Below are 24,890 nucleotides of genomic sequence, written 5' to 3' on the forward strand. Positions count from 1 at the left end.
GTATGTGACTCATATTGACCATCAGAGGTAATGTCAGAAAGTCTTTCATGTTATAAAAATGTATTCAATGCCTGCTAAGTGCCAGACATTATTAAAATCTGGGATATAGTAATGAATAAAATGGACTTATCCGCTTGGAACTTGTGCTCTAACAAAGGTGTGACTGTTATAAACAAATAATTATTTATAAATATGGAGCCTGCTACAGAGAAGTATAGGGTGCTATACAAAGTATTGTGGGGAAAAGTTTGAGAAACACCATACCACACAGGCAATCTGGGAGATATAATTTTGTGAATAAGAGTGACATTATGTCATTAAAATACATCCTTGGAGGTCCCTGATCTGTTTCTGAAGACCACACCCAGAACACTGTCTGAAATCTAATCTGTGTTTAATAGTGTTACTGGGCTAGAAGACCAAACCCAGAACAGTGTCTGGTATCTAATGTGTGTTAAATAAGTGTTACTGGGCTGGATCAAAAAATTTTGAGGTAGTCACAATTCAGTGTCAAAGTGTATATAAACACGGCCGGGTGCGGTAGCTCACGTCTGTAATCCCAGCACTTTGGGAGGCCGAGGCGGGTGGATCACGAGGTCAGGAGATCAAGTCCATCCTGGCTATCATGGTGAAACCCGTCTCTACTAAAAATACAAAAAATACAAAAAAAAAAAAAAAAATTAGCTGGGCCTGGTGGCCGGCGCCTGTAGTCCCAGCTACTTGGGAGGCTTAGGCAGGAGATTGGCGTGAACCCGGGGGGCGGAGCTTGCAGTGAGCCGAGATCTTGCCACTGCACTCCAGCCTGGGCGACAGAGTGAGACTCCGTCTCGGGGGAAAAAAAAAAAGAAAGAAAGAAAGGCTATATAAACACAAGTCAGAACATGTTTTCGAATAGTGTGACCTCCTATAAAATACATGAAGTGAAATTGTAAAATAATATAGATAGGTAGGTAGGTAGATAGTATTAGTTGTTTTATCGAGATAGCATGTGATTTGATTGGCCTTTCTTCACTGAATCGACCTGTCATGAAATCAGACTAAGTCAATAATGAAAGTTTCACATCCATTCTGGAACGGTGCATAGAATAGGTAAATAAAAAAAACTACCAGCAAACCAGTTTTATTTTCTGCTTGGTAGGAACTCTTCTTGATGGGGAAAAAAGCATTAAAGATCCAGTGTCTCCATTTACAAATGATACATCAGCATAAGGACATATGTGAGACAACAATGGCTTTTTAATAAGTGTTCCCTTATTACTGCAATCAAAGCCTGGTAAGAAAAATTGTATCTAAAAAGGCTAAATATTTAATAAATAAAATTTTATAAATTATTCATCATAATGTCTCCTTTCTGAAAATATGAAATTCAGTTACTTCTTTTAGAAATAAATGCATTATACAAGTACACAACCTTCTTTATATTACAAAATAAATGTAAAAACATACATTCACACAACTTACCTTATACAACTATTTCTCTGACTTGGTCAATGCATTTTTTAAAACAATAGATTTTTTTTTTTTTTTTTTTTTTTTGAGACTGAGTCTCACTCTGTCACCCAGGCCAGAGTACAGTGGCATGATCTTGACTCACTACAACCTCTGCCTCCCAGTTTCAAGTGATACTTGTGCTTCAGGCTCCTGAGTAGCTGGGACTACAGGCACCTGCTACAATGCTCAGCTAATTTTTGTATTCTTTTAGTAGAAATGAGGTTTCGTCATGTTGGACAGGCTGGTCTTGAACTCCTGGCCTCAAATGATCTGGCTGCTTTGGTCTCCCAAAGTGCTAGGTTTACAGGCATGAGTTTTTCCAATAGATTTTAGTTATAAGACAACTAAACTTTATTAAAATTTTATTATTCTTCTAAACACCATCTTGCAGCAACTGAATGAGATAGGTACTGATATTATCCTTGTTCTATGGACAAAAATGCTAAGGTTTAAAGATATTAAGTAGTTTGTCTAAGTTTACATTATCAATGAGCAATCGAGTCAGATTTTGAATATGGCCAGTCTTACACTAGCATCTAGAGTCTTAACCACTATGTTGTTTAACAGCATTAACTAATCTATTATTTCCTTTACAGAAATGCAAACTTTTCCTTTGATAGGACACACAATTGTACACTTCAGATAGCTCATATATGCTAAAAGCTTACTGAACAAGTATTTCTGTATTTTTATCTTTGACTTTCTAAATCATTGTTCTTACTGTGAATCCCACGTTACTGAGCACAAAGTTGATGGTAATACATACAAATAGCTTACCTCTTTTTGATTAAAATTCATCTTTTCTTCATTGTAATTCATAGAGACTTGTTGAACATTTTGGCTTGCTGGGATTAGGTACTGATCCTAAAGGATTATTACAGAATTGGAAGGAAGATGGAAAAACCAAAACAATGAGCAACATCTATTGGGGGAAAAAAAGGACAAGGGAGGAACATTCACAGATCATTTTGTGACTTTAACATACTTATAATTATCAAAAGGTATACATAAGTTATTTCCATAATCATTTTTTTGTAAAATATTATAGCAGGTGTTTGTAAAATATAAAACTCTCTATAAGTAAAGCACGACAGGCTTCAAAATAATTTTCCCAAAAGGAAAAAAATCGAATTCATGTATTTCTAAATCAATCTTGGATTGATAGTCTAAGCCTAAACTTTTCTCTCAAAAATTTGAAGAGAAGCTGATATTAGAAAATTAAAGTAAATTGATACTAAATTTACTTCTATGCAATGGTATCACCATAAAATGCTCATCTTTGTATGGTGGTATATCTAGAGAAAAATGTGTAGAAGATACTTACCTGATATACTCTAAGAACTTTAAAAGCCATAGTAAATTTTCAAGAGTTTATGTGATCTACATTTTCAGAGGTTTACAAGTCAAATAAGTCCATTGGGTTTAATGCTTAAAAAACTGACTTGATATCTACATTTAATATCATTAAAGTATATATACATAAATACATATATACTACATATAAAATGTATATTCATATATGTAATAATCTGGTAGCAATTAATATGACTATTATTTGAGACTTCTATGATTGTGTAGACTATTAATGCAACTAGGACAAGATACACACAATAAACTCAATTGTACAGCAAGCATCAGCTCTTATCTTGAAAGAAATGCAAGGAATTAATAATTTCAAAGGAATAAATTCTATAGTAAGCAGTATTCACCCATAAAAATATACATATAAGTATAAAAACAGCAAATTTTCCTCTGAATATTAGCTTTCCTGCATCCACTGTTTTAGCTTATAAGCAAAACTTTGCTTGACATTTAAAAAATAACTCCACTAGAATGGTGTAAACCCGGGAGGCGGAGCTTGCAGTGAGCTGAGATCCAGCCACTGCACTCCAGCCTGGGTGACAGAGCAAGACTCCATCTCAAAAAAAAAAAAAAAAAAAAAAAAAAAAAACTCCACTAAATGAATAAACAATAACATGACAAAAATTTATTCTTGAACCACCATCACTTGCTTAGATATCATAATCTGAATTTTGCTATTAAAACATTATGTAAATATGTGGAAATTATAACCAAAAAGGAACTGGGATGGCTATAATAACAGACAAATTAGATGTTAAGTAAAAATATGTTACAAGAGCAAAGATGGACATTTTATATTGTTAAAAGTTTCAGTTTATCAAAAAGATATAACAATTATAAACATATATACACCATATGGCAGCAAAAAAATATATAAAACAAACCTTTAGAAAACTGAAGGGAGAAATATACAGTTCTACAATGATAGTTGGAGACCTTAATGCCTCACTTTCCACAATTGATAGATAAGTAGAAAGAAAACCAATAAGGAACTAGGAGGCTTGAACAATAGTATAAAACCAACTAGACGCCATAGAAATATACAGAACATTCCACTCAACAATAGTAGAATACCGTCTTCTCAAGTACACGTGGGACTTTCTTCAGGATAGAATATATGTTCTTCCATAAAACAATTATCTATAAGCTTAAAAAGACTAAGGTGATACAAACTATCTTTTGAACCACAATAAAATGAGGCTAGTAATCAATACAGAAAGAAAACTAGAAAATGCACAAATACCTGGAACTAAGCAATATACTTGTTCACAAAAAGTATATTGCTTCACAGGTATATTGCTTAGTTCCAGGTATTTGTGAATTTTCTTTAGTGGTTTAAAGAATATATCACTAGAGAAATTAGATAGTAATTTAAGATGACTGAAAACAAAAACAAACATTCCAAAACTTACAAGATGCAGGAAAAGCTGTATTCAGAGAAAAATTTACAGCTGTAAATGGCTGCATTAAAAAAGAAAAATATCAAATCAACTTAACTTTACATATTAAGAAAATAGACAAAGAAGAGCAAACTAAATCCAAAGCCAGCAGAAGATAACGAAGATCCGAAAAGAGAAAAATGAAATAGAGAAGAGAAAAAAAAATATAATCCATATAATCAAAGAAAATACCAACAAAATTGATAAATCCTTACCTAGACTACTAAGAAAAAAGAAGGAAGACATAAATAAGTAGAATCAGAAATAAAGGTAGGAATATTACTGCTGACCTTACAGAAATTAAAAGTATTATAAGAGAAGTATAGGAACAATTTGTATGACAACAAATTAGATAATCTAGGTGAAGTAGACAAATTCTATGACTTACCAAAAATAACTTAAAAGAACACAAAGTCTCAACAGACCTATATATAATGAAAAGACCTATATATAATGAAAAGACCTATATAAGTAAAAAGATTAAATCTGTCAAACCTCTTCCATCGAAGAAATAGCCTAGACCGGATAGGTTCACCCATAAGTTCTGTCAAACATTTAAAGATGAATTAATATCATTCTTACTCAAAAATCTCCAAAAATAGAAGAGGAAAGAATACTTCCTAATACTTTCTATGAGGCCAGTATTAACCTGATACCAAAGTCAGATAAAGATACCATAAGAAAACTATAGAGCAATATCCCTTATGAGTATAGATGCAAACACCCTCAACAAAATACTAACAAGCCAAATCCCACAGCATATTAAAAGAATTATGCACTATGACCAAGTGGGATTTATCCCAGAAATGTGAGGGTGGTTCAACATAAGAAGGTCAATGTAATATACACTAAGGAAAAAAAAAAATCATCTCAATACTACTAAGGAAAAAAAAATCATCTCAATACTAAAAGTATTTGACTAAATTCAACACCCTTTCATGATAAAAAAAATTTAGCAAATTAGCAATAGAAGAGGGCTTCCTTAACATGACAAAGAACATTTATGAAAACTCACAGCTAACATCATACTGAATGGTCAAAGACTAAATGTTTTCCTCCTAAGAAAAGGAACAAGACAACAATTCCTGCTTCCACCACTACAGTTTAACATTGTACTAGAAATCGTAGCCAGGGCAATTTGGCAAGGAAAAGAAATAAAAGGCATCCAGATTGGGAAGGAAGAAGTAAAATCATTTTTGTTTGCAGATAACATCATTCTATATATAGAAAAATCCCATGGAATCCACCCACACACATAAAAATTACTAGAGCTGATTAATTCAGCACAGTGGCAGCATCAGCACACACCTCTAATGAATGACTCAAAAAAGAATTTAAGAAAACAATTATATTTATAATAGTGCCAAAAAGAAGAAAATACCTAAACATAAATTTAACCAAGAGGTGAAAGACTTGTACCCTGGAAACTATAAAACACTGCAGAAATCAAAGAAGACCTAAATAAATGGAAAGATATCCCATAATAATGGATTGGAATGCTTAATATTGTTAAGCTGGCAATCTGAAAATGGTCCATAGAGTCAATGCAATCCCCATAAAAATTCTAATAGCCTTTTGGGCAAAAAATGGAAAAACCAATCCTCAAGTTCATATGGAACTGCAAGGGGCCCTGAATAGCCAAAACAATACTAAAAAAGAAAAACAAAGTAGGACTCCCACTTACTGATTTCAAAACTTATTACAAGGCAACAGTAGTCAAAAGAGCATAGTACTGGCATAAGAATAAATACATAGACCATGGAATAGAATTGAGAGTGCAGAAATAAACATCTATGGCCAACTGATTTTCAACAAGATTGTCAAGACTATTCAGTTGGGAAAAAATAGTTTCTTCAACAAATCATACTGGGACAAGTGGCTAACCACGTGCAAAAGAATGAAGTTGGACTCCTACCTCATTCACATGTAAAAATTGATTCACAACAGTTCAACAATTTAAATTTAGGAGTTAAAACTGTAGAACTCCTAGAAGAAAACATAGACGTTAATGTTTATGATGTTGGTTTTGGCAATGGATTCTTTTGACACCAAAAATGTGAGCAAGAAAGGAAAAAATAGATAAATTGGACTATGTAATTATTTAAAACTTTTGTGCATCAAAGGACATTATCAGAACTGTGAAAAGGCAACGTACAGAATGAGAGAAAATATTTGCAAATCATGTATCTTAGAATGGTTTAATACTCACAATAAATAAACAGTCCTACATTTCAACAACAAAATCAAACAACCCAACTAAAAAAAAAAGAATAAAAAGGACTTGAATAAACACTTCTCCAAAGAAGATATATAAGTGGCCAAGAGCACATGAAAAGATATTCAATAAAATTGATCATTAAGGAAATATAAATAAAATCCACAATGAGATACCACTTCACACCCAGTAGGATGGCTTTAATTTTTTTTTTTTTAATGAAATACAAGTGTTAGTGAATTGAAGAGATAGGAGTCTTTATACATTGGTGGTAGAAATGAAAACATATGTCCACAGAAAAACTCGTACATCAATGTTTACAGCAGCATTATTCATAATAGCCAAACATAGAAACCGAATGTTCATCAACAAATAAATGGATAAATAAACTGTGTTCAATAGGTACAATGGAATATTATTCAGCCTGAAAAAGGAAGTACTGTAACTTGGATGAAACTTGAAAACATGCTTTTTTAGCATTATGCTTTTTGGCATGTTTTCAAGGTTCATCCAACTTGCAGTACTTCATTGTATGATTCCCTTATAATACATCCAGAATAGGCAAATTCATAGAGATAAAAAGCAGAATGGAGGTTACCAGGGAATAGGGAGAGGGAAGAAGGGGGAGTGACTATGTATGGCTGTTTTTGTCGGGTGACAAGTTTTGAAATTAGAGCTGCTGGTTATACAATATTGCAAATACATTAAATACCACCGTATTGTACACTTTAAAATGATTAATTGTATATTTTGTTTCTTAATTTTAAAAGACTTCATGTAGAAAAATATAGAATTTGTTGTAAAGACATGAATTTCAGGCATGTTTAGGCCTTTCCCAAAATTATTCTTTTGAAGTTAGTAACCAAATAACTAACTTATTTTTTGAGCCCCTGCTATCCATTCAGTATACTTTTTCCTCCTACTTCTCGTGGCATTTAAATTTAGATTCTTCTCTTAATGCTCTAACATCAAAAGTAACCTATACCCTTATAGAAATGAGTTTCCATTTATTTTTTGTTCAGATATGGATAAGTAAAAATAATTTTTAATGAATTCATCATTTAAAAAATCTAATGGTAACTGAAATTTTCATATAAAATTGACTTTTACATTGCAGCTCCTTGAGTTACTTCTCAACTTACAAGATCCGATTTTTTGTATTTTAAATTAACAAGGATTTGATTTCATTGAATAACTACCATCCAGAACTCTTCATTCATATTTTATAAAACTACATTTTATTACACAAATAATTATATGAAATTAACATTGCCAAAGGTTATGTTCATACTTTTATGTCAGCAAATAATTTCAAGCTTTTGTTTTTCACAAGAACAGAATATGGGTTTCATTTTGTTTTTTTTTTTTTTTTTTTTTTTTTTTTTGAGTCGGTCTCACTCCAATGCCCATGCTGGAGTGCAGTGCTGCAATCATAGCACACTGCAGCCCCAATCTCCCAGGCTCAAGTGATTCTCCCACCTCAGCCTCCCAAGTAGCTGGGACTACAGATGCACGTCACCAGGCCTAGCTAAGTTTTGTATTTTTTTGTAGAGATAGGGTTCACCATTTTGCCTTGAATGCCTGGGCTCAAGTGATCTGCCTATCTTGACCTCCTAAAGTGCTGGGATTACAGGTGTGAGCCAGTGTACCCGGCCTCAAAATGTTTTTATAAGAAGTCTTCTCACAGATTTCCAGAATTCCAGAAATGAGAAGTTTCTATGACAGCAATTATTACAGCCTGTGCTTGCTAATAAAGTAGCAAGCAAATCTTTCAATGGTCATAGCAAAACCAAAGACCAGTTGTTTTATTGTTCATTATATTTTCTAGCAGTCAATACATTAAGAACACTTGAAAATATGCAGTCACCTACTAATGAACTAGTACTTTAGATGCAGTACTTTAGTTACATCAGTGGTTCTCAACTAGCTGTGATTTTGACCATCAAAGTATGTTTGGCAGTGTCTAGAGGAATTTTTGGTTGTCACACCTTGGAGGAGCTACTGGCACCTACCGAGTGGACTTAGGGATGTTGCTAATCCTCCAATAGACTCAACGGCCTCCCACAAAAAGGAATTATTGAGTCCAAATGTCAACTTTGAGAAATCATGAGCTACATTAATGGTCTCATCCATTTCCAGCCTAAAATCCGCAGCTTTATCTCACAACAGTTTGCTGAAGCATTACAAACTATAAATTTGATTTGTAATTATAAGGATTTAGCTAAACAATATAATCTCAGGAAAAGCAGAGGTTTAGAATGTTTGATAGAAAACTGACCAGGAATGAAACATAAAACGGAGATGGATAAATCAAGTCAGTCATATATAACCAAAATTTAAATGAAGATCTTGTTAGATATCTAGACCTCTCCAACTTACTAGTTACCATTTGCAATGTAAACAGTACAGGACATCACTAAAAATTAAGGGGCATAGCAGAGGTACTTTCTGTATTCATGCCACATAAATATCTTTTCCCAAAGACAAAATTTTCAAAAACAGCTATTTCATTTCATGTTCTTATTTCGACTTTCAGCATTGTGTTTATCTTCACTGGCACATTAAGTTGTCTTTGGAACGAGGTGGGTATATAAATTAAACCATTTGTTCTTCCTAGTACTTCATCAAGTAATAATAACCAAAAAAAAAAAAAAAGGAAATAAAAAAGAAGTTGTATTCCAATAGAAGCTTATTTTTCAAATTTGCTAGCATTATAAAGCACTTAAAAAAATAATGCTATTTAAAATATCTTCAATTCCAAGTCAGATTGTCCCAGAGAATGCAAATGTGCTACATTTGTTACTTCTCCTTACCCTGTTAATTTCTTGGAAGTTTACAAAAAAAAAAAAAGGGGGGTTATAAAATGAAGGACTTTACATTAAAATATCAATACTGATCTCTAAGTCAGTTTAAAAGAAAAATCAAGTTTCACAAAATAAATACACTGAAGCAACTATAATAGTAATAACCTTTATTTAAAATAGTTTTTAATTTAGGAAAGCTCATTTTACATGAGTTTCCAACTAATTATTAGAGTCAGAAACAAAGAAAATAAAATCAGAGAAAATCCTCTGTAGAAAAAATACACAAAGAACATTTCTACATGTGAAAAAACAGTAAACAGTGTTATCATCCAAGTTATTAGTCTCAATTCCACGTCTCCTAGTGAACACCACTATCAACCTTGACATCTGATTTGTTCTTGTCATTCTTCACTGAGTAGATGAAATATGTTAAGGTGTCTTTTTCATTCACTGGAATAGACCTAAAGTGGCAACCAACTATCTATAAAGAAAAAAAAAAAATTAAGGAAATTAAATTTTAGATATAACAGGTTTCATAAACTAGGTAAAAAATACGGTTTCATCCAAAGAAAAAATCTATGTGATAAGAGCTATTTCCTTTAAAAATTATATTTAAGAAAATACCAACAGGACAAAAAGCATTTAAGAATAAAATGTTATGAACAAGAGATAATGTGATTTCAAAGGACCTTTTGGCTCACTCAATTTACTATACATTGATTAGAAAATACATTTTCCTTTTATTTATTTTAAATTTTATAATTGGGCCAAGAGTGGTGGCTCACGCCTGTAATCCCAGCACTTTGGGAGGCGGAGGTAGGGGGATCACTTGAGCCCAGGAGTTCAAGACCAGCCTGAGCAACATGACAAAACCCCATCTCTACCAAAAAAAAATACAAAAATTAAGTAGGCGTGGTGGTGTACACCTGTAATCCTAGCTATTCAGAAGGCTGAGATGGGAGGATTGCTTGAACCCAGAAGGTGGAGGTTGCAGTGAGCTGAGATCACGCCACTGGACTCCAGCCTGGGTGACAGAGCAAGACTCTGTCTCAAAAAAGATAAATAAGATAAAAATAATAAATTTTATAATTGGAATCTAGAGTAGGGAATACATGTTTTTACTTTTAAACTTTAAATGAGATAAAACAGATGTAAGAGACCACATGCATCATTAAACCTGCAATGGTTTAGACCCTACTGATAGAAAAAGAAGTATGAAGTTGAAAACTTTTGGTAGTAATCAACAATAACATATAAATTATTTGCTGCAAATTACATTCATTCATTCATATCTTGGTAGCATTCTTTGGTTAAGGTTCCTTGAAAATTTTTCTGAATAAAAATTATGAATGGAAATGAGAGGAGAAAGAGGGATGTTCAATGAAGGATGTTTACCTGCTTCCTTGCCTTTTCATTGTGCTAATGTAATATGCATACTACAATTACGAATAGAAGATTAATAGACTTACCTGAGGTGCTGACAAGCATATTTAGATTCCAGAAAATAGAATTTCTTAAGAAAAAAGTTCATCCACACAACAATTACGAGACTTAAGACTTAGTCATACAACCCTGGAATCCCTTAAAACAGTGGTCCCCAACCTTTTTGGCACCAGAGATCGATTTCACGGAAGGCAATTTTTGCACAGATTGGGGGTGGGGGAGTTGGTTTTGGTATGAAATTGTTCCACCTCAGATCATCAGGCATTAGATTCTTATAACAAGCGTACAACCTAGATCCCTCACATGTGCACTTCACACGAGGTTTTGGACTCCTGTGAGAATCTAATGCTACGGCTGATCTGACAGGAGGCGGAGCTCAGGCAGTAATTCTTGCTAGCTGGTGCTCACCTCCTGCTCTGTGGACCTGTTCCTAACAGGCCATCAACCAGTACCAGTCCATGGCCCTGGGGTTGGGGACCCCGTCTTAAAATATATGTACTACATCTGCACATTTCCACATTCCTTAACCTGTTAATAACTGCATTTCTGATTAAGTAAAATATAACACTCATGGCTATCTCTTATGTATAAAAAAGAAAATAGCTCTAGAAATAATATAACTGTTCTTAGAAGGTCAGTTTATCAAAAATTTCAGGTTTAATTTATACCTAAATGTAACATTTAAAATAATTAGTTCTTTGGTTCTCATTTGTTCCAAAACAGGGGTGCCTTCACTCCATTAGTACCTACTGAAATATTTCATCATGGTGGGCAAGATCTATATTTACGTTACATAATGTATTGTACAACCCCAAAAGAACTTGATCTTTTAAATCAAAATTAAAGAAAAATTAATTAGATCCGTGTTGCCTAACCAAGGATAAGAAATTTTAGCTAAATAGTTAATGTATTAGATTTTAACAATGTTAAAAAGCGTTCCATCAGATAAATGTAACTTCTATTCATATTTCATTTTATTCAATATGTACATTTTAGAAAATGTTGGGTAACTACTAAATCCATGCAAAGAATATGAGAAAACCGATTTATATATCTACACTTCTATTTTGTCTAGTAGGCTAAATTTTCTTTTTTAGAGATGGAGTGTTGCTATGTTGCCCATGGTGACTCAAACTCCTAGGATTAATCAATCCTCCTGAGTAGCTGCAAGCAAAAATTTTAAATATGATTAAAATATAAATATATCAATCTATAAGCATCTTAATAAGATGCACAGACTTCTTGGTTCTATTATATCCTGAGAACATATGCATACTCCATTAACTTTCACAACTCACTGACTAACTAGAAGTCCTCTGTCAAAGCAAACTACAAGTAAAAAATTGGGTAAAAGAAAAGCTTTTGCCTCTTCTAGATGTGAAGAAAACATAGATGTCTCTAATAAAACTAACATCAACAAGGACCAATTTTGAAATAGTTAAGTCAGCAAATTATAAAAATACTGTTTAGGGGCTGATTTGTAGGCCTACTCCACCACTTTAAAATATAAATTTTAATAAGGACATTAAAGCTTGCTAATTAAATTTATTATGCCTCAATTAGATGCTCAAACATTTACTGGTTAAATGGAGTTTTAAAACTAATAGATTTCTAAAGTGAGGATTAAAAAAAACTCTCATTCAACATTTTGAGGGCCAGGCACGGTGGCTCACACTGCTGATCCCAGCACTCTGGTAGGCTGAGGTGGGCGGATCACTTGAAGTCAGGAATTTGAGACAAGTCTGGCCAACATGGTGAAACCCCATCTCTACTAAAGATATTACACAAAAATCAGCCTGGTGTGGTGGTGCACACCTGAAGTCCCAGCTACTTGGGAGGCTGAGGCTGGAGAATTGCTTGAACCTGGGAGGTAGAGGTTGCCATGAGCCGAGATCGTGCCACTGCACTCCAGCCTGGGTGACAGAGCGAGACTTTGTCTCAAAAAACAAACAACACATTTTGAAAGCCAGTATCAGAAGGTGCTGTACACAATCTGCTGAGTAGTCATTACAAAAAGGAATTTCCTAAGTGGCTGACAAACATTTCTAGACAACTAGATTCTTCCACAATAGATTTTTTAACATTGTTCTTTCTAACTAAAATGTACTGTTACATATACTACATTAATACTTTCATTAGCATTTAACAGCCTCTCGGTTGTGCATAGTTCAAATAGTTTAAAAATCATATATACCTCAACAAGCTGTGCTTTATTAAGTCCTGGTCTGGTTGGTAGCTTGAAGTGTCTTTTATATCTCCTAAGTGTATTTACTTGTAATTGGTATAAATCAACCTAGAAAAAATTAACATGCATAAATTAGTTCATACAATTTGTGGAAAATTTATCATCGATATGTATAATAACAAACATTTTAACTTCAGCACAATAAAAATTTACTTCCAAAATCAAAAAAATTATTTAAAAAATTTACATAATCAAACCTATAAATTATTAAACAGTTTAATCTTTTGGGGATTAATAATATAAACTGAGGTCAAAAAAGAGTAAGTTATGTGACAACAGAGCCGCAAAAATTGTCAATTTAAAATGTAACAATTCAAACTGTGTAAATGCATGACAACTGGCTATATTTAATTTTGCTTTCATTTTCAGATTTCTCAAATGTTTTAAACACTTAAAAGATTGTTCATATCTTTTTATAAAGGTTTCAGAATGCACTACTTAGGATTTATATTAAGCATAAAAAACTTCCATTTACCTCTGGGGTATCAATATCTTGAACAGGTGAATCACCTCCATCATCATCACTCCCTTTTCTCTTTCTTCTGTTTCGAACACTCTGAATTAAGTTTTTATGATAATCACATATGTAAAGATGCCTTGCCTGAAACAGAAAAGTTTCACACACTGCTAATGATTACAGTAAAATGTGTCTATGTATTAGTAAAACACATATGCCACAGATAGTAAAAATAAAGACAGTCAAGATGGGCCATTGTTAACACAATGAAATATTTATACATTTAAATCCTAAACCCTGTTAAAACATAAGAAGTCTGGAATACTGTTAAAAGGATGGTGGATGGGGAAGGAGGGGTTGGTTCCATTTGGGGAAGGGGTGAAGGGAGGGAGGGAGAGGAGAATGAGAAATTCCAACCCTCTGGGTTTTGTCATCAAATTGCAGTGAGGGGCCGGCGCGGTGGCTCACGCCTGTAATCCCAGCACCTCTTGAGCTCAGGAGTTCCACACAAGCCTGGCCAAAATGGTGAAATCCCGTCTCTACTAAAAATACAAAAAATTGGGCGGGCGTGGTGGCACTAGTCTGTAATCCTAGCTACTCAGGAGGCTACCGCAGGAGAATCACTTGAACCTGGTGGGTGGAGGTTGCAGTGAGCTGAGATCGCGCCACTGCACTCCAGCCTGGGCAACAGAGTGAGACTTTGTCTCACATAAATAAATAAATAAATAAATAGCAGTGAGGATGACATGAATTAGTTCATGTTGAATTTTTAACTGATAAGGGGAAAGATGATGCTGCCCACTTTTGCTACTTGACAGTACTTTCTCTACTTAAAGAAGAGCATATTTTTGTAACATAATGTATGCTTTCCAGTCTTTCCAACTGAATGCCCAAATTATATTCCAGATACAAAACCATCCGTTTTTACAAATGAGCTATCGACTTCATAACTATATTTAAATTGCAGTTATCAACTTTTCTGAATATTAAATTAAATCAATGTATTTATTTATAACACATTTTCCCAAAGCAATCTGAAATTATGCAAGTTCACCTGAAAAGTTTCTCACGGATAACACTGAAAACTGTTTAAACGGGCAAAAAAGTATCACAAATAAACTTTTCAAAAACTTTAATTACACACACTCCTGCGAACTGGAGACTAGCATTTGAAACAAATACGGACTGAGCTAACAGGCTTTTACATTTACTTCGAAGCCAAGCGCAAGATAAAAATACGCAGGACTTGTGGTAGGTTCTTGATACCATGTTATTCATTTACCGCTAGCCAGATCTCCCAAAAGTAGCAACGGCTGTTAGACGGTCAAACGAAAAGACGCGCAGGAGGAGGAAAAAAGAAATCCTGATGGCTGCCAAGGGGATGGCAAAACCGCAGAGGCTACGTGCTCCTCACCATCGGAGCAGCTGCCCTCGGAGCTGACAGCGCAAACGCCGTTTACGGCCCCGGCTCACTGCCAGGCGGCGGGCGAGCTCGGCTTCCCTCTCACTCCGCTCCGGAGGAGACGGAACACAGAAAGGAACAGGATCTTCCTTGATCGCGAAGGTCCTCCACTTTCCCCTAGACGAGGGGAGTTAGCACCGCCTGGGGCCAAACACCAGCTTGGGCAGCGAAACAAAGGCGCCTCCATTCCAGAAGAGCTGCCGGGCTGCAAGAAAACTACTCTGGGCCCTCGGTCCGGCGGTCCCCTTTGTTTCGTGTCCTGGTCGCAGAGGAGAAGGAAGAGGGAAGACAGTGCGCGGGAGAGTCGCAGGCAGCGGGAGGCTGGGGGCAGGGTGGGAAAGAAAAGGGGAACGACAGCGTGCGTGTTGTGTGTGTGTTGGGGTGGCGGTCGGAGTTGCAGCGACTTTGTTATTTGCTTCCAAACACAGACTCCACGAGACCGCACTGCAGCCAGGTCTGGGAGACCCCGCCGACAATCCGTGCCTTTGCCCGACTCCTGGGGCCCCACCAGGGGACAGGAGGGCAGGGCGATCCCGCGGTTACTTACGCTCTTATCCAGCTCGATCTTCACCTTCTTCTGGGAGATGCTCTTCTGGATCCTCTTGCTGAAGCTGGCGTTGCCTGCCGCCCGGCCGCAGCGCTCACCATCCTCCCGCAGGCAGCACAGTTGCCCTGGGCCCGGCCCGGCCGCCCCCGGGGGCCCAGCCACTGAGACCGTCCCCGCGCCCGGCACTTCAGCCCCGGCGCCCGCGCCAGTCCCGTTCCCCGCGGAGGCGGCGGCGGCCGCGGCAGCGACTACGGCGGCCACTGCAGCGGCCGCATCTCCGCCGCGGCTCATCTCGTCAGGCGTGAAGCCGTTCATGTCTCCGAGCTCCCGAGCGCCGGCGCTGACAGAAATCCCCTCTCTCCTGGCCGCTCCGCCTCTCTCCGCTCCGGCAGCGGCAATTCACTCTGTACACCAAGTTAGCGGCACGGTCAAACACCAACCGTCCCGGGCCTGCTGGTCTCTGCGGGCCCCGGAACAGTGGACAGTGCTGAGGGCCCGGACGCAGACTCTAGCGTCTTCTGGAGCCGGGACCCCGCTCACTGTCACATGGGGACTTCAGCAGTTGGACCGCTACGCCTCCGCCTCCCTCCGGCCCCGGGGACTGCGCAAGCGCGACGCGCCCCCTCCCGTCCCGCCCCTTTCTTTCAAGCGCGCGGCCCCATGGGAATTGTAGTTGTCTGCTACGGAGTCAACCTGAGCTCCGCCCTGACCCTTCGCCCTGCGGGATGGAGGAACTACTAATCCTAGCATGCATAGCGCGGCCACGGACCCACTTTTTTTTTTTTTTTTTCAGTACCGGGAAAACAGGAGCGTGTGATTGGGGTTTACAGTGTTTTCTCTCTCTGTCTCTAGGGAAGTCGGGCTGTGTTTAGCTGCTGGGATTTCGTAGAATTGGGTTTCAGAGAAGTTACTCGATTCCTGAGGCGAAACATAAAGGGATGGGAGTGGTGTGGGAAGTGAGCGTGTGCGGAAAAAAAAGTTTCGAGGCCGTTTCGCATTTGTGGAAACACAGCTTTTGGTGTGACCGCGCTTTTGTGGGAAACCCAAACCAAGGAGAACTCAGGAGAATTGGCGCTCTTCGGTCCTGGAGGTTCCGCAACTAACATCCCGGCTTGACCAACTATCGAGGCAGCAAATTAGTAGGGCACCTCCTGGGAGGAAAACGCCCATCCTGACTTCTCAACTGTGACAGGTCCCCCTCACAAACGCCTCGCGGGGGGGCGGGGGGGCGTTTCTAAACCCTTGCATGTTCCTACAAGGGAAATGTTTTTATTCTTGGACGCACGGAGTTGGCCGCCTCCTGAGGTGGAGTACGGACCAGCTGACAACAGGGCTCCTTTTCACCTCCACGCCCAACCTTTTCCATTTCTCCTCAAACGGTTTTGGAGAAGGGCGGAGTCGTATCATTTTAAAGGAGACTTGGAACCTCACCAATACAAACGCTGCTCGACTGTTCCCAGAAACTTCCCTGCATTAGCTCTACCGGCGCGGGGAGTAGAAAGCGCATTTCCTGAGACCTGGCAGGCGCGTGCGCCCCTGCATGCTGCCCGCGTTTGTGCGCTCTTGCTTATATGTATGTGTTCGCGGGCGCGCGCGTGTGTACGTGTGTGTGCCCGCGTACGCGTGTATGTCCGTGCGTGCATGCGGGGGGAGGTGCTCGTGGAGGGCGGGGCGAGGGATGGGCGTGGCTAACACGAAAGCTGCGCCTTTACTAGTTACCACGCGTCATTATTTATCAGAAGATATACGCTGCTTAAACACAAATACGTTTTAAAATATATTTTAGGCAGTAGGGTTTTGTTTTGCAAGTTCTTTTAGTAAGTAAATTTAGTGATAAATAATTGTTTTTTCTTTTGAGACAGAGTTTCGCTCTGTCGCCCAGGATGGAGTGCTGTGTAGTGCAGTGGCACGATCCTGCAACCTCCGCCTCTCCGGTTCAAGCGAGTCTCCCGCCTCAGCCTCCCGTTACAGGGGCGCACCACCCCACCCAGATGATCTTTTAAAATGCAAAATGCCATCGACGCAGAAAATCAAAGGTATCCATTGCGTCTGTGCGTTTGGGTTCTAGGATATGACAAAGAAAAACAATTTAAATATTACATAAATTCAGTAGGAAAAAGAAAGATGCCGACTGATAAGTACTTTGTCTACCTCCTTAAGCTGCGCTGTCCGGTAGGCTGTGCTCTAGCCATATGTGGCTACTCAGCACTTGAAGTGTGGTTGAGACGGAAAAACTGAATCGTTAATTGAATTTCAATTAAACTAAAAACAAAAACGATACTCGATTTAATTGTTGGAATACTTTTAAGTATGTTTGCAACAACTCAGATATATGAATCTGTTTTTCCAACTTAAATTTTATGAACTCTAACTTTAGCATGTGAATTGAGATGTGCTGTAAGTATATATCAGCTGGATTTTTTTTTTACTTCTGGACTTAGTACAAGAAATTTTCAAAAAGAATATTGAATCGCACATTAAAAATTTTTATATATGTTTAAATATTTTGGATGTAACGGGTTAAACAAAATATTACAATAAATTGTACCTGTTGCATTAGATAACACTGGCTTAAAGTATTACAACACAGCAGGGCGCGGTGGCTTATGCCTATAATCCTAGCACTTTGGGAGGCCAAGGGTGGATCATATGAAGTCAGGAGTTCGAGACCAGCCTGGCCAAAATGGTGAAACTCCGTCTCTATTAAAAACACAAAAATTAGCCAGGTGTGGTGAAGCAAGCCTGGGGTCCCAGCTACTCGGGAGGCTGAGGGAGAATTGCTTGAACCCGGGAGGTGGAGGTTGCGGTGACCTGAGATTGCACTACTGCGCTCCAGCCTGAGCAACAGAGTGAGACTCTGTCTCAAAAAAAAAAAAAAAAAAAAAAAAAGTATTACAACACAGAATTATATATTTATGGATATATATTATATATTTATGGATATATTTTCTTAAGTGGTAAAAATGAGAATATATGGATGGGATGGCTACATCCCAACTTCAGGGTGATGCTCATCTCCAATGAAGGAGGCCTAGGAATTTGTATATGGTGTCAAAGTAAACATAAAATATAAAGAGATGAATTTCTAAATTTAATGGTTTTTTGGGGAAGCAAGAATTGCAGTTCAGGACATACACATAGACTGAGTGGTCTTCAGTATGTCAGAAGAACAAAGAGAAGTTCGAGAGTTTTATTAGAAAGAGAAATGTTACTACTGTTTTGAAGGAAGGTTCATTGGCACTATAGTAAAGTTTTGGGAAGCTGGCAGCCTCTGGCGAGTGACAGTGGTAGGTAAAACCAGTCTTAGTCATAGCTGATTGTTTCAGCAACTACTCAGTAAAACTGATCTTAGAGTTACTGCAGGCTGTTTCAGCAGCTGGGTTGTAAAAAACTTAATTCTTAATGCTAGAGCTGTGTGCCCTGGTTGCTTTTTCCCCTGGTCCCTGGATTCTGATTTAATTGGGTATGACAAGAATGATCCAGATTGTATGATCAATTTTCACACTGGGAATGGCTTAAAGATGGTTTCTTCTGAATTTTAAAGTTTTTATTTATTAAAAATATCTGAAACATGACAGCTGAATTTTCATATTTTTCTTTGTACATTTATGTATTTTTAAAATAATTCATGATATTGTTTGGTTCTTCTGCTTAAAAAAGCTTATATCTTCTGCAAAATGTGACCGAATCATGTAAATTCAGTAGGAAAAAGAAAGATGCTGACTGATAAGTACTTTGTGTATCTCCTTAAGCGTGCATGTATGTATATGTATACTTATCAGTTTCATATGACGCTTACTCAAGTAAAGAATGGTAGCTATGCCTCCTTTACACACAATACAGTGGTTGTAAAAAGATATTATTAAACAGTCACTTGTTGCATGCTAGAATCTTATTCTAGGCCCTGGAGACACAAAAGTAATTGAGAGGGTCCCAGTTATTTGGGAGCTCCTTGTCCAGTACGGCAGACAGGTAGTTTAATAAGCACATAATACAAACCTCAATAACATGACAGAGAAAGTACAGGCATAGCACATAGGAGGAAATGATTCATTTTTGGCAAGTTGAAAAGATTCCTGGAGTAGGGGACATGTTAATTCTCACTGCCAGATTTAAAGTATATCTTCAGTGAATCTATTTGTTTAGATACATTTTTACAACCATGTTTTGTTACTTATTTCTATAAATCTTCATATTTAAGGCAGGTGTAAGAACTCTTTGATTTGAGTGTACCTCACCGTCAAGGTTGGAATCAGATTTTAGGGGGGCTTTAAGATTATACAATCTGAAAGGTCTTTTTAAAGAAGCATATAAAATTATGAATGCAAAATTAGGTACAGGCCTTTATAAGGATCTGTCCAAGTGAGGGACTCTGAAGTTTGAATCCTTTAGCTTCATGGTAAATCTACCTCAGAGTAGAGTAGGTGAAAAATATAGATCTATGAAACCTTAATTATAGGGGGGTTGTTCATATCAACAAAAATACTCTGCTTTCTAAAATGGTTCAAAATATGATTCTTAAAAAAGTATATATTCCTGCCTCTCTATAGCTTTTAACATGATTGCATTTTTCTGGCTTTATTTTAAAATAAGCAACTAAATAATTTTATTTAATTTACAAAAACATATAAATTGGCCAATAATCCCAACATGAACACAATAGAGAATTCAAATAATATAAAAAGGTTCATATGAAAAACAAAAGCCTGTTTTACCTCATCTCCTCAAATCCCTGTCCCTTAAAGCAACCAATGTTAACAGATTCTTGTGTTTCCTTCTAGAAAAAAATATGCATTTACTAGTATATACATCTCTATATGTGAATAATTCTATATTTTACAGCAAAAGTTCATTCTGTTTTACACCACCTTTCCTTTACCTAGTTTTAAACTCAGCTGTCATACAGAAAATTGTATGAAGCATAAATATCCAGTTTAAGCAGTGCTGTGGTTTCAATGTTTGTGTGTGTCCCCTCCCAAATTCACTGTGAAACTCAATCCCCAATGCAACAGTACTAAGAGGTGGGGCTTTTAGGAGGTGGTGAGGCCACAAGGGTTCCACCCTCATGAATGTGATTAGCGCCTTAAGAAAGGGATAGAGGGGGCGAGTTTACCCCTTCCATCTCTTCCACCATGTGAGGATGCAGCAAGAGGCACCATCTTGGAAGCACAGAGCAGCCTCTACCAAACACCAAGATCAAACCTTGATCTTGAACTTCTCAGCCTCTAGAACCTTGAGAAAATAAATTTCTGGTTTTTATAAATTACTCCGTCTCAACTATTTTGATATAGTGGCACAAATGAACTGAGACAAGCAGTTATGGTAAAATGCACATTCGTATAGCTGCTATCCAGGTCAGGAAACAGAACATTGCTGAAAGGGCCAGCTTCAGGGACTTGCAGTGGCACAGGGCGCCAAGCTCAGAAGCCAACACACTCCACTCTTGTACTCCTCCATCCTGCTTGACATTTAATGCCCTGCAATCACCCTCATGTAATTTTCAATAATTTTATCTTTGAATTTGCATTTTATAAGTATCAATGGGACAATGCATTGATTCAGGCATCATGGGCCTCCTGCCACCTCCCTTCCTCCCCAGAATGAGTTCTGGCTACTCATTCTCTCCACTCCATGCCACCCCACCCTCTGCTCTGGCAGAGGCTGAGCAGGAGGTACAGTACAGGAAGTGTCTGGTTGAGGCACAGGATCCTCCCCATTTCCTCTGAATCAGGGGTCAGGCCCCTAGCTCCTGTGAGGGTCAGTTTTCCACCTGTGCCCAAGGGAGTGCCACATTAAATAGCAAATAAGAAAACACCATCGGAGGAGAAGGAGAGGGAGAGAAAAAAGATGTTTGTTCTGGACCCCACAAATTATGTAGTTGGCCCTGATTAACAACATGCCAGAAAGTCACCACCTGCCCCTTCTTCATCATAAACCCCATCTCCCAGCTAGCAGGAGCAGCTATCTTGACTTTTATGGTATTTTTTTACCTCATTTTTCATTATAGTTTTGCCACATAGTTCTTCAACTTTTGTTTTGTTTTGTTTTGCTGTTTTTGAACTTTATATAAGTGGACTCATATACTTTATATTCTGTTTTCTTTGGGTTCATTCACTGTTTTTCAAAGGTCTACTTGTATGTAGTTTAATTCTTTCTCTTCATTATGGTATAAATAAACTACAATTTATCCATTCTATTGTTGATAGACATATGGGTTGTTTCCAGTTTAGGGCTATTAAAATAATGTTGCCATGAACATTCTTATTCTTGTACATGTATCTTGATACATATGTGACTGCAGGTCAGTAAGATATATGTTGTTAAGATGGAGAACTTCCAGCTCCTTGCTTACATATGTAAACAGAATTGCTGAGTTTTAAGGTAGGTATAGCTTCAACTTTACTAGATACTTCCATAAGCAATATATGAGAGTTCTGTATCTTTGCCTACCATTTGATATTGTACTTTCTAAAAAAGATCAAATAGGTATGTATGGTATCTCATTGTGATTTTAATTTGAACATTCTTAGTTACTAATGAGATTATATATTAATTGATCTTTTGGATTTCCTGTTTGGAAGTTCCTAGTTAGGTCTCTTGTGTATTTTTCTATTGGGACTGTGTCTTTTTCTGTTGATTTGTAGTAGTTATTCATGTTTTCTGAATGACAGCCTTTTCACAATTTTACATATCGCAAACATCTTTGCCTACTTCATAATTTGCCTTTTGACCCTGCAGTGGCAACTTTTGTTTAAAGTCTTTTAATGAGGAAAAAAAATGTATGTATCTATCTTTTCTTTTCTGCCTGATGATTTTTGTGACTTAAGTTCCTTATCCCCAAATCATGAAGATATTTTTCTACATTATCTTGTAATAGCTTCATTGTATTGCCTTTCCCATTTAAGATTATGATTGATTTTTGTGCACAGTGGTTGAGGTTCAATTTTATTTTGTATATGCTACCCATTTGACCAAGTACCATTCACTGGAAAATCTATCCATATTCCACTTTTCTACAGTGTCACCTTTGTCATAAATCAAGTTGTATATATGTAGGTCTGTTTCTGAACCCTAGTCTTTCCATTGTTCTTTGCCAATTCCACACTCATAAAAGTGTTTTAGAAAAATTTTGATAACCTAGAAGTATAGATCTTCTACCTTATTTTTGTTTCGTCAAAACACAGACTTGGTTATTCTTGACCCTTTGTATTTCCTTATACATTTGAGAATCAGCTTAAGTTCCAGAAGAAAGAAAAACCAACCAAATGAACAATAAGACAACAACAACAACAACAAGGTCTTCTGGGATTTTGGATGATATTGCATCAAATCCATACATTAACCTGAGAGACAAGAGACCTCTTCAACACTGAGCCTTCCAGTCATGATTTTCAATTCCTTTGGGTCTTCTGTAATGTTTCTTAACAGAATTTTATTTGTTGCTTTGCAGAAATTTCACTGATCTTTTATTAGATCTCCTTATATATATTTTTGATATTTCTGACACTATTGTAAATAGTGTCTTTTTAATATTTCATTTTCCTTTTTTGTTGCTTAAATATATATGTAATAAGCTAATTTTTCCAAACTAATTTTTATATACAGCAACCCTGCTAAAATTTCTTATCCATAAAAATATAAATGTATATGTGTTTGGGTTGTCAATGCACTCAATCATACATTTTCAAATAGCGAGTTTTCCTTCATTTTTTATTCCTTTTTTTTTCTTGTGCTACTACAGGGTCAGGACTTAAAAAGAGGTGTTAGCAGGCAAAAATATCTCATTTCCAGTTTCAGAAGAAAGACTTTCCATGTTTCACTATTATGTATCACATCTAATATAGATATTTTTGTTTTTCATCTAAATTTTCATACCATTTACATGTTCATAACAACCTCATGTTTTTAAGGTGTGCAAGATCTGAACCAGTGTCCCTCTATTCATTCTTGGCATCAATTATTAGTGACTCCTCTCTTTTGTTAATCAGTCTCACCAGTGTTCTATCAATTTTATTAGACTTTTCAGAGGACCTGAGTTTTGTACATAGTTTTTATTGTATTTTTATCTATTTAAATTATTCTATTTTCTTTATTATTTCTTTCTACTTTCTATTTTGCTGTTCTTTTACTAACTTCTTTACAAATATGTACATTAAAAGCCACACATTTCTCCATCAATACTGTTTTAACTTCTTCACACAAGTCTGGATATGTATTATTACCATTGAATTTAAAACATCATCTAATTTCCCCATGATTTTTTTGATGCATAGATTTAGAAGTAGGTTTCTTTTTTTTTTTTTCCCCAGATGGAGTCTCACTCTGTTGCCCAGGTAGGAGTGCAGTGGTGCTATCATTACTCATGACAGCGTCAACCTCCCCAGGCTCAGGTGATTCTCCCACCCCAGCCTCCTAAATAGCTGGGACTACAGGTGCAGACTACCATGCCCAGCTAATTTTTTTTTTTTTTTTGTATTTTTTGTAGAGACAAGGCTTCTGCATGTTGTTCAGGCTGGTCTCCAACTCCTGGACTCAAGCCATCTGCCAGCCTCCCAAAGTGTTGGCATTACAGGCGTGAGCCACGGCGCCCAGCCTAGAAGTAAGTTTCTCAGTTTCCAAACATATGCAAATAATGTGATTATCCTTTTCTTATTGATTTCTAACACATATAAATTGTCACTTTAGAACTGTGTATGATTTAAATCCTTTAAAATTTATTGGTTTTCTTTTTAACTTATCTTCCAGTCACTCATTATCTCTTTAGGTGTCCCTAACCTGCTCTAAAATTCACCCGTAGTCTTTGTACTTTTAGTTATTACATTTTTTAGTTTTATAATTCCTGTTTGGTTCTTTTTAAAATTTTGAATGTCACTTTTTATGATTTCTAGTTCCTTGACAACATTTATATGCTTGACTTTTTCTTTCATGAACATAGTAAGCATAGTGGTTTTTAGACTTTGTTATTAAGTCTGTTTATTTTGTCTGTTGTTTCTCCTGGTGCCTGACTCATGCTTACTCTTCCTGCATCCATTAATTTTGATTGTTTGCAGTTCATTTTATTGGAAAAACTGATTTAATATAAACAATTTGAAGCACTAGATGATGTAATGTTCCTACAGAGAGGAGCTTCTTTTCCTTCCATTGGGTGCTAAAGGGTGCCAATAGTCCTGAATCAATGCTTGAGGATTTCTGAGCCAACCAGATAATTCTAGTCCCTCTCCCCACTTTTGGCCTACACTTCCCGGGGTCCTATCCCAGGGGAGGAGGTGTTTCACTGGGGTTACCACCATCAAGGTATACTGGACTCCAACCCTACATCCAAGTGACTGCCACACGCTCAGCTCTTCCTCTTCCTATTTTAAGTCACTTGGTTATAACTAGTACAGTATATAGTAAAACAACATCTGCATTCTGATACTATTCAT

General features: G+C 37.0%; 1 protein-coding gene and 1 long non-coding RNA gene across 3 annotated transcripts in view; both read right to left on the reverse strand.

Moving 5' to 3' along the window:
- The window catches only part of LOC105466662 (uncharacterized), a 113,510-nt gene extending 111,225 nt beyond the window's left edge, over positions 1 to 2,285 (reverse strand). Inside the window, exon 1 of the long non-coding RNA XR_011620810.1 lies at positions 2,269 to 2,285. This is a non-coding gene — a long non-coding RNA (uncharacterized lncRNA). The remainder of the gene's footprint in view (positions 1 to 2,268) is intronic.
- Positions 2,286 to 6,692: 4,407 nt separating this feature from the next.
- LOC105466667 (Sin3A associated protein 30) lies at positions 6,693 to 15,787 on the reverse strand. Of its 2 annotated transcripts, none has more exons than XM_011715743.3 (4): positions 15,466 to 15,787; positions 13,475 to 13,600; positions 12,949 to 13,047; positions 6,693 to 9,792 (listed from the first exon to the last, which is right to left on the reverse strand). In XM_011715743.3, exons 1-4 carry the CDS (start codon positions 15,778 to 15,780, stop codon positions 9,670 to 9,672), a joined length of 663 nt encoding a protein of 220 aa, XP_011714045.1. In that variant the 5' UTR covers positions 15,781 to 15,787; the 3' UTR covers positions 6,693 to 9,669. The 2 variants fall into 2 exon arrangements, with proteins under 2 accessions (XP_011714045.1, XP_070948921.1); XM_071092820.1 differs by lacking the exon at positions 6,693 to 9,792 and adding an exon at positions 9,800 to 11,918.
- Between the last annotated feature and the right edge of the window lie 9,103 nt (positions 15,788 to 24,890).

The sequence above is a fragment of the Macaca nemestrina genome, chromosome 3, assembly GCF_043159975.1.
Source record: "Macaca nemestrina isolate mMacNem1 chromosome 3, mMacNem.hap1, whole genome shotgun sequence".
Lineage (NCBI taxonomy): Eukaryota > Metazoa > Chordata > Mammalia > Primates > Cercopithecidae > Macaca > Macaca nemestrina.

Bases quoted from the DNA above. Each gene is read 5' to 3' on its own strand.
- LOC105466667 (XM_011715743.3), bottom strand. From the start codon at position 15,780: ATGAACGGCTTCACGCCTGACGAGATGAGCCGCGGCGGAGATGCGGCC. The intron at 13,601-15,465 runs GTAAGTAACCGC...TTTCTGTTTCAG, and splicing joins AGATCGAGCTGGATAAGAGC to GCAAGGCATCTTTACATATG. The intron at 13,048-13,474 runs GTAAATGGAAGT...AATTTTTTCTAG, and splicing joins AAGATATTGATACCCCAGAG to GTTGATTTATACCAATTACA.